The sequence below is a fragment of the Neltuma alba genome, unplaced genomic scaffold, assembly GCF_004799145.2.
Source record: "Neltuma alba isolate B1F8T4 unplaced genomic scaffold, ASM479914v2 tig00013363_pilon, whole genome shotgun sequence".
Taxonomy (NCBI): Eukaryota; Viridiplantae; Streptophyta; class Magnoliopsida; order Fabales; family Fabaceae; genus Neltuma; species Neltuma alba.
The window spans coordinates 1-12586 of record NW_021637628.1 but is presented as its reverse complement, the minus strand read 5'-3'; the positions used below and the strand labels follow the sequence as shown (position 1 = coordinate 12586).

Below are 12586 nucleotides of genomic sequence, written 5' to 3'. Positions count from 1 at the left end.
AATTTAAACTCACAATTTTGTGAGTTATAAGTCAACTCTTTATTGCTTGATTAATCTTTATTATCATAGTTTAATAAATTCTTTTATAGTACTACCTCTGGTTCTTAATATAAGAGCTAATTGACTAATATGAGTAGATTAAAGATATTAGTTAAGTTGGTTATTTGTAATAAATATATGTTGTTTTTCTTAAATTATCATTATTAATTAAGTGTATTGGTTATAACTATTATTACTGTAAGGACTATTTTAAAAAGAAATAAATATAAGAGACAAAGTGGATTGAGATTTTATATTTAAAACTAAAATAGAAGTCAAATGAGTTCTTATATTAAGTATTACCTCCGGTCTAATTATAAGAGCCAATTGACTAATTTGAAGAGATTAAGAAAGTAAGTTGAGTTAGTTATTTGTCTTAAATAGATGTTGTCTTTCCTAAAATATCCTTACTAATCAAGTGTATTGATTAGAACTATCATTGTTAGAAGGGCTACTTTGGAAAAAAATATATAAATATGAGAGACAAAGTGGATTGGGGTCTTATATTTAGGATCAAAATAAAAATCAAACAGGGTTTTATATTAAGTACTGCAAGTAGTATTTGTTATCAAAAGTTTAATAATACTTTCATAGTACTTTCTAATATATTTAATTTTTACATAAAAAATTTATTAGTACACATTTAACGATAAACCCGAACAGTGCCAGAGAGGACATGGGGAATTTCCTAAAAGGCGAAGTCGTTTAGTGCATGTGCGCCATTGAACTAGTTGCACTTTTAAAAAAGGTCAAGTCTGCAAATATATTCCAAACGCTTTTATTATTTTATAGAAGTCCTTCTTTGACTGAGAAAGCGAAGAATACATAAGTTGCTTCTGTATTTACTCCAAAGGCATCAGTCTTTTTCAATATTGGGTCAACCTGCCATTTATTGGTCTTCTTCAGTTGTATATATACAGAAACAAGCCCAGAAAGAGAGAGAAAAAAGGAATAATATCTGAGAGAGCAAGCTTCAAACAAAGATGGGAACTGCTGTTCTTGAAGCTGTGACTGTGGAATTGCCTGCAAGTGTTGTTCACAAGGAAAACAGCCATATCACTCCTTCTGATCCACAGGAACTTGATGCGGGAGCTCTCTTTGTTCTCAAATCTAGAGGTTAGTTCGCTTTTTTACACTTTCGATTTCTGTAATAAGATGATTAAGAAGTTGGGTGTTTTTCAGATTGGTTCGGCATTTCTGTTATAAATGAATCGTTCGAGTGTTCTAGTTCCAATTGTAATGAAAGAGAAATTAAGTCCTACGTTGAAAACTTGAACTTCTGATACAGAGTTTGAAGACGTTCAGTCTTCAAAAGATGATGCATCAGAGTCGTCTGCATAGTGTCTGTATTTTTATAATGAAGAAGAAGAAAAATTAGAAACTGGGTAGAACGCGGTGTCCAGAATCAGAAAACCATACACAAGCAAACAACTGGATTGCAAGTGAAACTAGAATATGTTAGAGATTATCTTTCCCAACGATTTTGAAAATCTGCAAGTGATTCAAATAGAACACTGATGATCAGTTTGTGATCTGAACAAGCCCAGCTGGGATCAGAAGCAAGAAAGAGTTAATTTTGATGAAAAGCTCCGAAAATGTCTCGCTCTTTGTCTGCCCAGAAAAGAAAAAACGAACTATTACTCGATGAATAATAACGCCCTCTAGAAGAGTAAATCAACCAAGTTATTTGTGAAAACGAATAATCTGTGTGGAATTCAACTGATATTCAGTTTCTCGGGGATATTCATATTAGATGACTTAGTCCAGTCTCAAAGAGTTGATTTTTCTGGGCGTTTTTCTTACGTTATACCTGTCCGATTCTCCAGAGAAGAAAACGGGTATGAACTATATGTGATTCCCAATAAGTTACAAGCTTCAATATTATTCCAGACTAATTTTCTGCCATGAAATATTGAATCTCTAATATATTTCTTTTCTGAGAATAATATACACGCATATATGTGAAATGAATCTGAGATGATGAGAGAATATATACATGTTACACAGGATCATGGTTACACAGCGGGTATCATTTGACGACATCGATAGTTGCTCCAGCACTTTTGATTCTTCCATTCTCGTTCAGCTTATTAGGATGGGTTGGTGGAATTGTGTGTTTGGTTCTAGCTGGTCTCGTCACCTTTTATTCATACAACCTTTTATCTGCTGTCTTGGAGCACCATGCTCAGCTTGGCCGTCGCCAGCTTCGCCTCAGAGATATGGCCAGGGACATTTTAGGTATCTTTCTTTTCTTTCTTAACATATGTCCACTCACTAAGTTCCAACATCAACTCTCTCTCTCTCTCTTCCCTCCATTATTCCTCACCATAACATGATTTTAATAATTCCATGGTTGAACTTAATCCTTATCTGTCCTATAAAGCTGTTTGGTTTAAGGTTTTACTGTGATAAAACACTAATCAAGACCCATTCATGTATAATCTCTACATTAGCAAGTGAAACATGAAATGCTATGAAAATTATACCCTTACTTGTTATCCTTCAGAGGTGTGAATTATTAATTTATTATAGTGTGATTTGATATAAAGTTTATGTTTTATATTAATGACATTGATATTGATTTAACTGATCGATGCAGGACCACGATGGGCCAAATATTACATAGGCCCACTTCAGTTTGCTATTTGTATCGGTACTGTTGTTGGTGGGCCTCTTGTGGTTGGGAAAAGCCTTAAGGTTAGAAGGTCAATTATTTTCCTATCACATTATTATAATCACAATTTTGATCCATTCCATTTTCTCTTGCATTAATTAACAAAAAGGTTGCATGTTTTATTAAAACATTTCAAATTTTCGTTCTGTGGCAGTTTATTTACACGCTGTACAACCCAACAGGATCGATGAAGCTGTATCAATTCATTGCGATAAGTGGGGTGGCCACATTGGGGATAGCTCAGATTCCATCATTTCACTCTCTAAGGCACTTGAATCTTCTTTCTCTTTTTCTCTGTCTGGCTTATAGCGCTTGTGTCACAGTGGGTTCCATATATATCGGTAAGCAATGAAATCGAATCAAACACACAAAAAACAATATAGCAGCAAACTTGTTATATTTAATCACACATGTCTTCTTGTTTTTTGCTGTTTCAGGTCATTCCAAGCACGCACCCACCAGAAACTATTCAGTCCAAGGGAGTAGCATAGACCAACTCCTTGGCATCTTCAATGGCATTTCAATCATTTCCACCACTTACGCATGTGGTATCATTCCTGAAATACAGGTAAGAATGTCAAAAAGTCCCAGCTGTTAAGTTTATCATCAATTAAATCGTTGCTAACCAACCGGGAAAAAACCTTTGAACTTATAATAAACCCCAGTTCTTTTGTAAGACTCCCTGACGTCGAAGGTATATACTCCATTCAGCCTCTTTGCAGGTCATAACCCTCTGTGGGTAGTCTTCTCTTTGAACATTGACTTCTCAACAAAAGCACAAATGTTTCGAGTACAAGTTCAAAAAGAGAACCTATCCCAAAAGACTAGCTATGGCTTATTGGGAGAGAACTCCTTGAACTTATAAACTTCACACAAATCTATAAACTTTCTATGTATTTGGATATATATCAATTTGAAGGCTTAAAACCAGATGACTACTTTTGTTAAACTGGTTTTTGCTCCTCAAACCTCATTTGTTCCCAATGCCATTTTCTACAACTGGTATCCATACATGTACTTATTATCATGACATTCATGTAGATATGTCTTTGAACAACTGATTGCATGGTCAGTGATAGTAATGTTCATCATTTGATATATGTTAATGTGCAGGCAACAATAGCACCGCCAGTGAAAGGAAAGATGTTCAAAGGACTATGTTTATGCTATTCAGTGGTCGTCACAAATTATTTTAGCGTTGCAATATCAGGATACTGGGCATTTGGAAGTCAGATTCATCCAACCATTATTGCTAGCTTCATGGGAGACGGAGTACACAAGCCTTTGCTTCCCAAGTGGTTTCTGTTGATGACCAACTTATTCATTCTTGTCCAAGTACTAGCAGTCACCGTGGTAAGAACTTGTTCGCTTTCTAATCATTCCTCACTTTATCCATTTCAATTCATAAACTTCATACGGTAACCTTTTCAAAGTTATGTTGGTAAAACATGTTAGTATATATCAATACACGCACTTGCGCATTTTTGAACTGATGCAAAAATATTACCTTGATGATGTTGCAGAGCTATATGCAGCCAACAAATGAGTTGTTTGAATCGATGTTTGGGGACCCGACCAAGGGAGAGTTTTCACTTAGGAATGTTGTGCCAAGAGTGATTTCAAGGTCATCATCAGTGGTGGTAGCCACACTATTGGCTGCAATGTTGCCATTCTTCCAAGACATAACGGCAATTTTTGGTGCATTTGCGGTCATTCCTATAGACTTCATTTTGCCAATGGTTTTCTTCAATCTTACCTTCAAGCCCTCTAAACGTAGTCTCATCTTTTGGGTCAACACCGTGATAGCTTTAGCATCCTCAGTTTTGTTTGCAATTGGCGCAATAGCATCAATTAGACAGATGGTTCTTGATGCCAAAACGTACAGTTTATTTGCTGACGGATAGAGCAACAATATATACGTATAGTTTATCAGTCCATATTATTATTGGTTTTCAAGGTTCTGGTTTAGCAGTGGAAGGAGAGTGATGAAGTTCAGATTTTGTTCAACTCTTGGAGAGTCTCAGATTTTTGGAGGGATTTGATCAAAGCCAGAACTTGGGGAAGCCTTCTTCACTCTACCATTGTAACAAATGGGTGAAATGGAAAGATACAGGTGCATGAAGGGCACATTTGAATCAGGTTAGATCATATTGAATAACAAGGTTTTGCAAGTTTGGTTAAGGTCCGGATAAGTGTGAGCAAGATTGGAATTCTTTTGGGTAAGGTTTGGCAAGCTTTTGGTTAGAAATATCTGCTTGCAAATGCAAACCAGACTGAAGAATCATGTGTATTGAACCTAATTCGATGGCAAGAGGATCATACAAGATGTGGCGAGGCCATTAATACGTGCGTTAGCTAGAGATGGCAAAGTGAATGAAGAAGCCTGCAGATTCTTGTTAACTCTAGACTGGGAGGTTTAATGAATGTCCCAAAATTTTGGCCAAGATTTTGCACATTGATATAGGAGACGGTTTTGATCAAGCTCCACATTCTTTGTAAATTAATTCTTTTTTCTCACGTATATATATTATTATTATTAAGTATTATAGGAGTGAGAAAATGAATGAATTATTCATCATGTTAAGTTCTCTAACCATACGTGGCTGTGTGTTTTTTTTTTTTATGTGGATTTATAATTATAATTGAATGCTATTAAGTGTTAATATTTCAAAAACAAAACACATAGTTACGTGCGATTGAAAAACTTAATATAATATACATAAAGAACTTGGGATAAGTATTGCCCATATTTAAATACGTGTAAGAATACTCAGTTATCTATCCTAATCAACTTCAAATGAAAAGAAGAAAATTACGGTAAATAAAAAGGAGAGAGAAACTAATAACAAATCATAATAACTTTAAATAGCCTACTCCTTTGATCATTAATATAGAACCTAATTAGAAAGTTGATTTAGTTCTAAATATAGAATCTCTTTTTCATATTTACTAATTCTTTCTTAAATTACCCCTATTAAATAATTAAATACCCCAATAATACATATTACTCATTAATAATACACTTATATATTTTATAAAGTGAGTGAGTACTTTGATTTGATTTGATACGGTGACTTTGATTTGAAAAGTGAGTGAGTATTTATTACTCAGTAATTCCACACATACATTAATCTTCCGTTTTATATTTTTAAAAAATAATTTAAAAATTTTTTTTAAATGAATATTTTCATACAAATACCCATTCAAGGTGATTGAATTTTTTATCTTCGAAGCATAGCATGATAAAATATTAATCATATTAACGCATTTATGGTCTAAATTTTTTTTTTTGAAATGTTAGTTTTTTAAAAGAAGTTTGAATTGAGGGTATTTTAAAAAACATATGCCATATCTATGATTATTACTTAACTAACTTTTTTAGTTTAATCAAAATAATTAAATAGGTTTTATATTAATGACCAAAAGAGTAATTATATTGTAGGTAGGTTGTTGTTTTCAATTTCCTATTAACATCGAATATGTGCATGCATGGAGTTGGCCATATGGTCAACTTTTCTAATGAAAGACATAAACACTACAAGAAGTTGTAGAAGTAGCAGCGGAACCTTTCTAGCGGTTAAACAAAACCGCTAGAAATTTCAGATATTTCTAGCGGTTCCTATAAAAACCGCTGCAAAATACAGACGGTTTGACCATTAAACGCACATTTCTAGCGGTTACCCCCTAACCGTTAGAAAATTAGAGCTAGAAAACTCCCCGGGCTTTGGCGGGAACTTGGCGCCAAATTTGTAGCGTTTACTTTCTAGCGGTTCAGGCTAATAAACCGCTAGACACCGAAAAATTCTAGCGGTTGATGCCTGAAGCGCTAGAAATTTTTTTCATTCCCCGAGGAGTTTAGAAATTTCTAGCGGTTCGGTCCTTAACCGCTAGAGATTTCTAGCGGTTATGGACCGAACCGCTAGAAAGTCTGGCGGTTCGGTCCTGAACCGCCAGACTTTCTAGCGGTTATAGGCTTGAACCGCTAGCAATTTCTAGCGGTTCGGCTAGAACCGCTAGAAATTCTAGCGGATCGGTCCTGAACCGCCAGCATTTCTAGCGGTTCACGGCCGAACCGCTAGAAATTGCTAGCGGTTCAGGCCTAGAACCGCTAGCCAATTCCCAACGGTCATATGACCGTTGGGAATTTCTAGCGGTTAGGCACAAAATATGCTGCTTCTGCCCCCCACCCATGATTTGCTTTCATTGTATCGGATTTTATTAGAATCTTGATTTTACGGTTTTATATATTATTTAGATATTTATCTAAATTTTATATTTATTTGTTTCCTTTATTGATTTATTTCTATAATTTTATTTATGTCAAGTACTAATTAATATTGAAATATTTATTTATTTATTACAACATCAACATTACAATTTATTAAACACGTTAAACATATTAATTACTCGAAATAATTCTATAATCATTTATTAATTTAATAAATATTTATTTTCGTAATGTTATTAATTTATCGTGTGGTTTTCTAAAAATAATAGCGTTTGTAGCGGTTCAAAAACCGTTAGAAAATTCAACCGCTAGAAAATTGTAGAATTTTCTAGCGGTTCTGGTGAACCGCTAGAAAATTATCAAATTTGACCGAATTTTCTAGCGGTTATAAAACCGCTAGAAAATTCAAAACAGATGGAGAGAAAATTCCCGTTAAACCGCTAGAAATTTCTATCGGTTTGTAACCGATATTTAGAATTTCTAGCGGTTAATAACCGCTGGAAATTGAAATTTTCCGTTAAAACCGCTACAAATTTGTAGCGGTTTTGTAACCGCTACAAAAAAATGACCGTTCCTCCACCCTCCTTTATAAGCTGAAGCACTTCAACTGAATTTCATTTTAACTTCTCTTTGAGCTCTGTGGCATATTTTCACGAAATTTGAGCATTATTAGTCATGGATAGGTCGTGGATCAACTTGCACCGGTCGACTCCGCAATACTTGGCTGGTCTAAACTATTCTTGGATTTTGCTTTCGCCAATGCTGCCGTAAATGGTAAGATTCAGTGTCCCTGTCCTAAATGTAATTTCAAAAAGTGGCATCCCAAAGATATTGTTAGGGAACATTTAATCTTTAAGCCTTTTCCGCGAGAGTACGTATTTTGGCAACTACATGGGGAACGGCTAGATATGGGTGCTGAGTCAGTGCCAGTAGTTTCACGGATGGGAGTTCGAGTGGATGAGGCCGATGCCGTGAATGATGCTGTGCGTGATGCTTTTGGTGTTCACGAAAGCTCGAATCCCAACGAAGATGAAGTAGAGGGACCTCAACTGGAGTTTCTAAGAAACGAAACTGCTCGGGAATTTTTTGACCTCATGACCGAAGCTGACAAGCCTCTTTATTCTGGGTGTACAAAGTATTCGAAGTCGTCATTCTTGGTGAGGCTGTATCACATCAAATGCTTGTGCGGTATGACTGACAAGGCGATGTCTATGTTGCTGGAATTACTGGGAGATGCTTTCCCCAAGCTGAATTCCCTCCGTCTTTTTACGAAGCAAAAAAGATTATTAACAAGCTTGGCTTGAACTATAAGAAGATAGATGCATGCCCAAACGACTGTATGCTATACTGGGGAGATGATGCCAACAAAGAGATTTGTACGAGATGCAAGACGTCACGCTATAAGTCGGTACGAAAGGGCAAGAAGCAAAAGAAGAAACCGGCCAAAATTCTCAGGTACAAATTATTACAGCGTGTTACTTGTTCCGTCTCTAAAAATATTCGGTATTTTAAATTTTTAATATATTATTTTCTTAGATACTTTCCTTTGAAACCACGGTTGCAAAGAATGTATATGTCATCAAAAATGGCTCAGCACATGAGGTGGCACGCGACTGAGGAAAACCTAGATGGTAGGTTAAGGCACCCACAAGACTCGGAGGCGTGGAAAGCGTTTGATGCGAAATTTCTAGACTTTGCCAATGATCCTAGAAATGTACGTCTTGCATTGGCAACCGATGGTTTTAATCCCTTCGGAAACATGAGCACAAGTTACAGTATCTGGCCGGTGGTGTTAATTCCATACAATCTACCACCTTGGATGTGCATGAAGCAGAGCTCCTTTTTGCTTTCCATGATCATTCCTGGCAAGAAAGCACCAGGAAATGATATTGACGTATACCTGCAACCGTTGATACACGAATTGCTCGACCTATGGACGAATGGTGTTGAGGCATATGACTCACATGACAAGCAACTATTCAATCTCCGTGCAGCCTTGATGTGGACAATAAGTGATTTTCCCGGTTTGGGAACTTTGTCTGGCTGGAATGTGCATACTGGGTTGGCCTGTCCTGAGTGCAATTTTGATTCTGTGCCATGTCGCCTTCCACACAGTCGCAAGTGGTGCTTCATAGGACATCGACGGTTCCTTGATCCAAGCACAGACTTAGATTGCAACGGATTCGCTTCGATGGGAAACAGGAGAAGAGAGATCCTCCTGTTACTTTGTCTGGTATGGATATTTTGCGGCAGTTAGAAGATGTTCATATCGAGTTTGGTAAGAGTGTGGATCCCGAACGATTGGGACGACGATCTCGTGGGACATCTGATACGCAACCTATGCAATGGCGGAAGAGAAGCATATTTTTCACTCTTCCTTATTGGGAATCTAATTTGCTACGACACAGTTTGGATGTTATGCACATTGAAAAAAATGTGTGCGATAATGTGCTATATACGTTGCTCAATGAAGCTGGAAAGTCCAAAGACCATCTCGCAGCTAGAAAAGATTTACGGGCCTGGGGAATTCGTGAAGAGGCTTGGCCTGATGAAAACGACAAGTTTCAGCCAGCTAAATTCACCTTGACAAAGCAGAACAAGGATATCTTCCTCTCGACGTTGAAGAACATAAAAGTACCAGATGGATATTCTAGCAACATCTCAAGGTGTATCGATCTGCAGGCTCGAAAGGTTACTGGGTTGAAAAGTCATGACTCTCATGTTCTTATGCAACAGTTACTTCCATTGGCCTTGAAAAACACACTTCCTTCTGATGTATCGGTGGTTTTGGTAGAATTATGTTCATTTTTCAAGAAGTTGTGTGCGAAGGTCTTGGTAGCGGAAGAGCTTGATCAGCTGCAAAATAAAATTATTCTTACACTTTGTCACTTGGAGATGATATTTCCTCCATCATTCTTTACTGTTATGGTTCACTTGACTGTCCACCTTGTTCGAGAAGCAAAGGTTGCTGGCCCAGTTCACTATCGATGGATGTACCCTATAGAGAGGTACTAGATTATCTTTTATTCCCGCCTCTTTAAATTTCACATTGTTCTTTCATTTACTCGTAATTATTAATGCAATTTTAACTTACAGGTACTTGGGAAAATTAAAATCATATGTTAGGAATAAGGCATGGCCTGAGGGGTCAATAGCAGAAGGTTATTCCGGAGATGAGGTCCTAACTTTCTGTTCGAGGTACTTTGATGACATGGAGACATCTTTTAACCGCCCGCGTCGCGTAGATGATTCTCCTCCCGGTCCTTCCACGTCAACTTTATTTCCTCCTGTTGGGAAACCAGTTGGAGGATATGAATTCTTCAGACTCACTCCTACAGAGAAACTCCAGGCACACAGACACGTTTTGATAAATTGCAGCCAAGTTGAACCCTTCATGCAGTAAGTATATATATCATATAAGCTCACTAGCTTTTACACTTTATATTTGTTTCTTACTGACTCTTCTAACAAATTACACTTTACTATAGTGAGTTTAGGAGTTATCTCAGGCGTCAGCTACGGGGCCGTGCGCGTTCTGCTGACATTGATAAAAGAGTCCACAAAGAGTTTCCCAGTTGGTTTACACGTCGAATACGTAATGACAACAGCCCATACACAGATGAATTCAGAGCTCTTTCTCTCGGTCCGTTAGACCATGCACGAAGGTTTACCGCGTACAATGTCAACGGCTTCAAGTTCTGTACGGTTGCACGTGATCAGGGATTGCTCACACAAAACTCTGGAGTTTGCGGGACATTCGGAACGAGATGTTATGCTAGCAGTAGTGATGGCGATATGCGCTTTGGAGGCGTCACTTACTATGGAAAGCTAATTGACATTATTGAGTTGACTTACCAGCTTTTCACCGTGACACTGTTCAAATGCTCCTGGGCAAATACGACAACTTCACGGGGACTCGCTACTGACCATTTGGGCATCACCTCAGTCAATTTCTCAAGACTTATTCATACGGGGGCATCTGAAGATGATGAGCCATATATCCTTGCTTCTGAGGCACACCAAATTTACTATGTCGAGGACGAGAAACATAAAGACTGGAATATGGTCGTTCACCTCAAGCCACGGGATCTTTACGATATGGGTGATGATGACATTATTTACGACAGTGAACCCTTCCAACCCTCGAATTTTGAAGACTTCTTTCCTCAAGGAGATGATAATTTGCCACTTATCAGGTACACGTCTTTTCTTAAATTATTTAAATAATTAACTACTAATTACTAATTTTTTCCAAATACAACATAAATTTAACAAATTTTTTAAAATATGTCCTTTCAGGCCGGATGATGATGGAGAGTAGCAGCATCCAAATAAATTATTTAACAAATTTTTCGTCCATAAATACATATGTATAAATTAAAATTCGTAAAAAATTTTAAAAATAAAAAATTTTCATTTGTAGCGGTTCATAACCGCTACAAATTTTTTCACGAAATTGTAATTTGTAGCGGTTAATAACCGCTACAAATTACAATTTCGTGAAAAAAATTTGTAGCGGTTATGAACCGCTACAAAATACATACCTGTAAATAAAATTCGTTCAGATTTTTAAAAATAAAAAATACTAAATTTCTAGCGGTTAATAACCGCTACATATGTAACCGCTACTAATTACTAGCGCTTTTATATACGCTAGAAAATGAATAACAGCTACAAAAGTTATAAAACGCTACAAAAAACACCGCTACAAATGTGTCGCTGATCTCTATAAATACCATATCTTCTCTACATTCATTTACTCCATCTCTTTTCCTTCCTCTCCTATTCTTCTTCATAATTCTCTCTTTTTTTCTTACTATCTCATATTGTGGTTTTTTTTCTCTTTACTCTATGGTAAGTGAATTTTATTTTATAATTCATTGTATCTTTTATTTGTTTTTATTTAAAATTTACTAACATATTTATTTCTCCTTTCCTTTCAGATTTTTCTTCTCCACATTTGTCATGCCCTCCTCAACTAATTCAAATACTCATCAACTTAATACTATAGGTTCAATATTCCAAAATATATCATCTTCAATTCAACTATCTTATTAAATATTCAATTAAATTATCTATTAGATTAAATTCACTTCTTTTAACACATTCATAATGTAATTACATATTTTTTAATTACACAAAATTTGAATATATAAAATGTAACATATAACTAATTATACAAATTAACAAAAATTCTTCAAAATAATTTATTTAATGGTTTTTAAAATTATAATATGAAAAACCATAAATTTTTTTTTCTGGCACGGTAAACATTTCTAGCGGTTCAGAACCCGCTAGAAATATTTCGTCAAATTTAAATTTCGCGCCAAACTTTCTAGCGGTTAAAAACCGCTAGAAAGTTTTCCCGCCATTTAAAAATCAATTGGTGTGAAAATTTAATTTCCCAAACATTTCTAGCGGTTCTATAACCGCTAGTAATTTTCGCGCGCACTGAAATTATTTAATTCCGTTTAGCCGGTTTCTAGCGGTTATAAAACCGCTAGAAATGTAACACCATAACCGCTAGAATTAACAGATTTTTTTGTAGTGAAATAATCGATGTATTTGGGGCATTCAACGTTCAACGTTTCTTTTTGTTGCTTTTAGAATATATAATATAATACAGCAGTTTATTGTGACTTCCA

General features: G+C 36.0%; 1 protein-coding gene across 1 annotated transcript; it reads left to right on the top strand.

Annotated features, from left to right (window-relative positions):
* Nucleotides 1–1022: 1022 nt before the first annotated feature.
* Nucleotides 1023–4953, top strand: LOC114736725 (GABA transporter 1-like). Its single transcript, XM_028924592.1, has 7 exons — nt 1023–1155; nt 2047–2277; nt 2639–2736; nt 2868–3054; nt 3151–3281; nt 3827–4066; nt 4237–4953. The coding sequence occupies exons 1-7, from the start codon at nt 1023–1025 to the stop codon at nt 4615–4617; spliced, it is 1401 nt and encodes a 466-aa protein (XP_028780425.1). The 3' UTR covers nt 4618–4953.
* The last annotated feature ends 7633 nt before the right edge of the window (nt 4954–12586 follow it).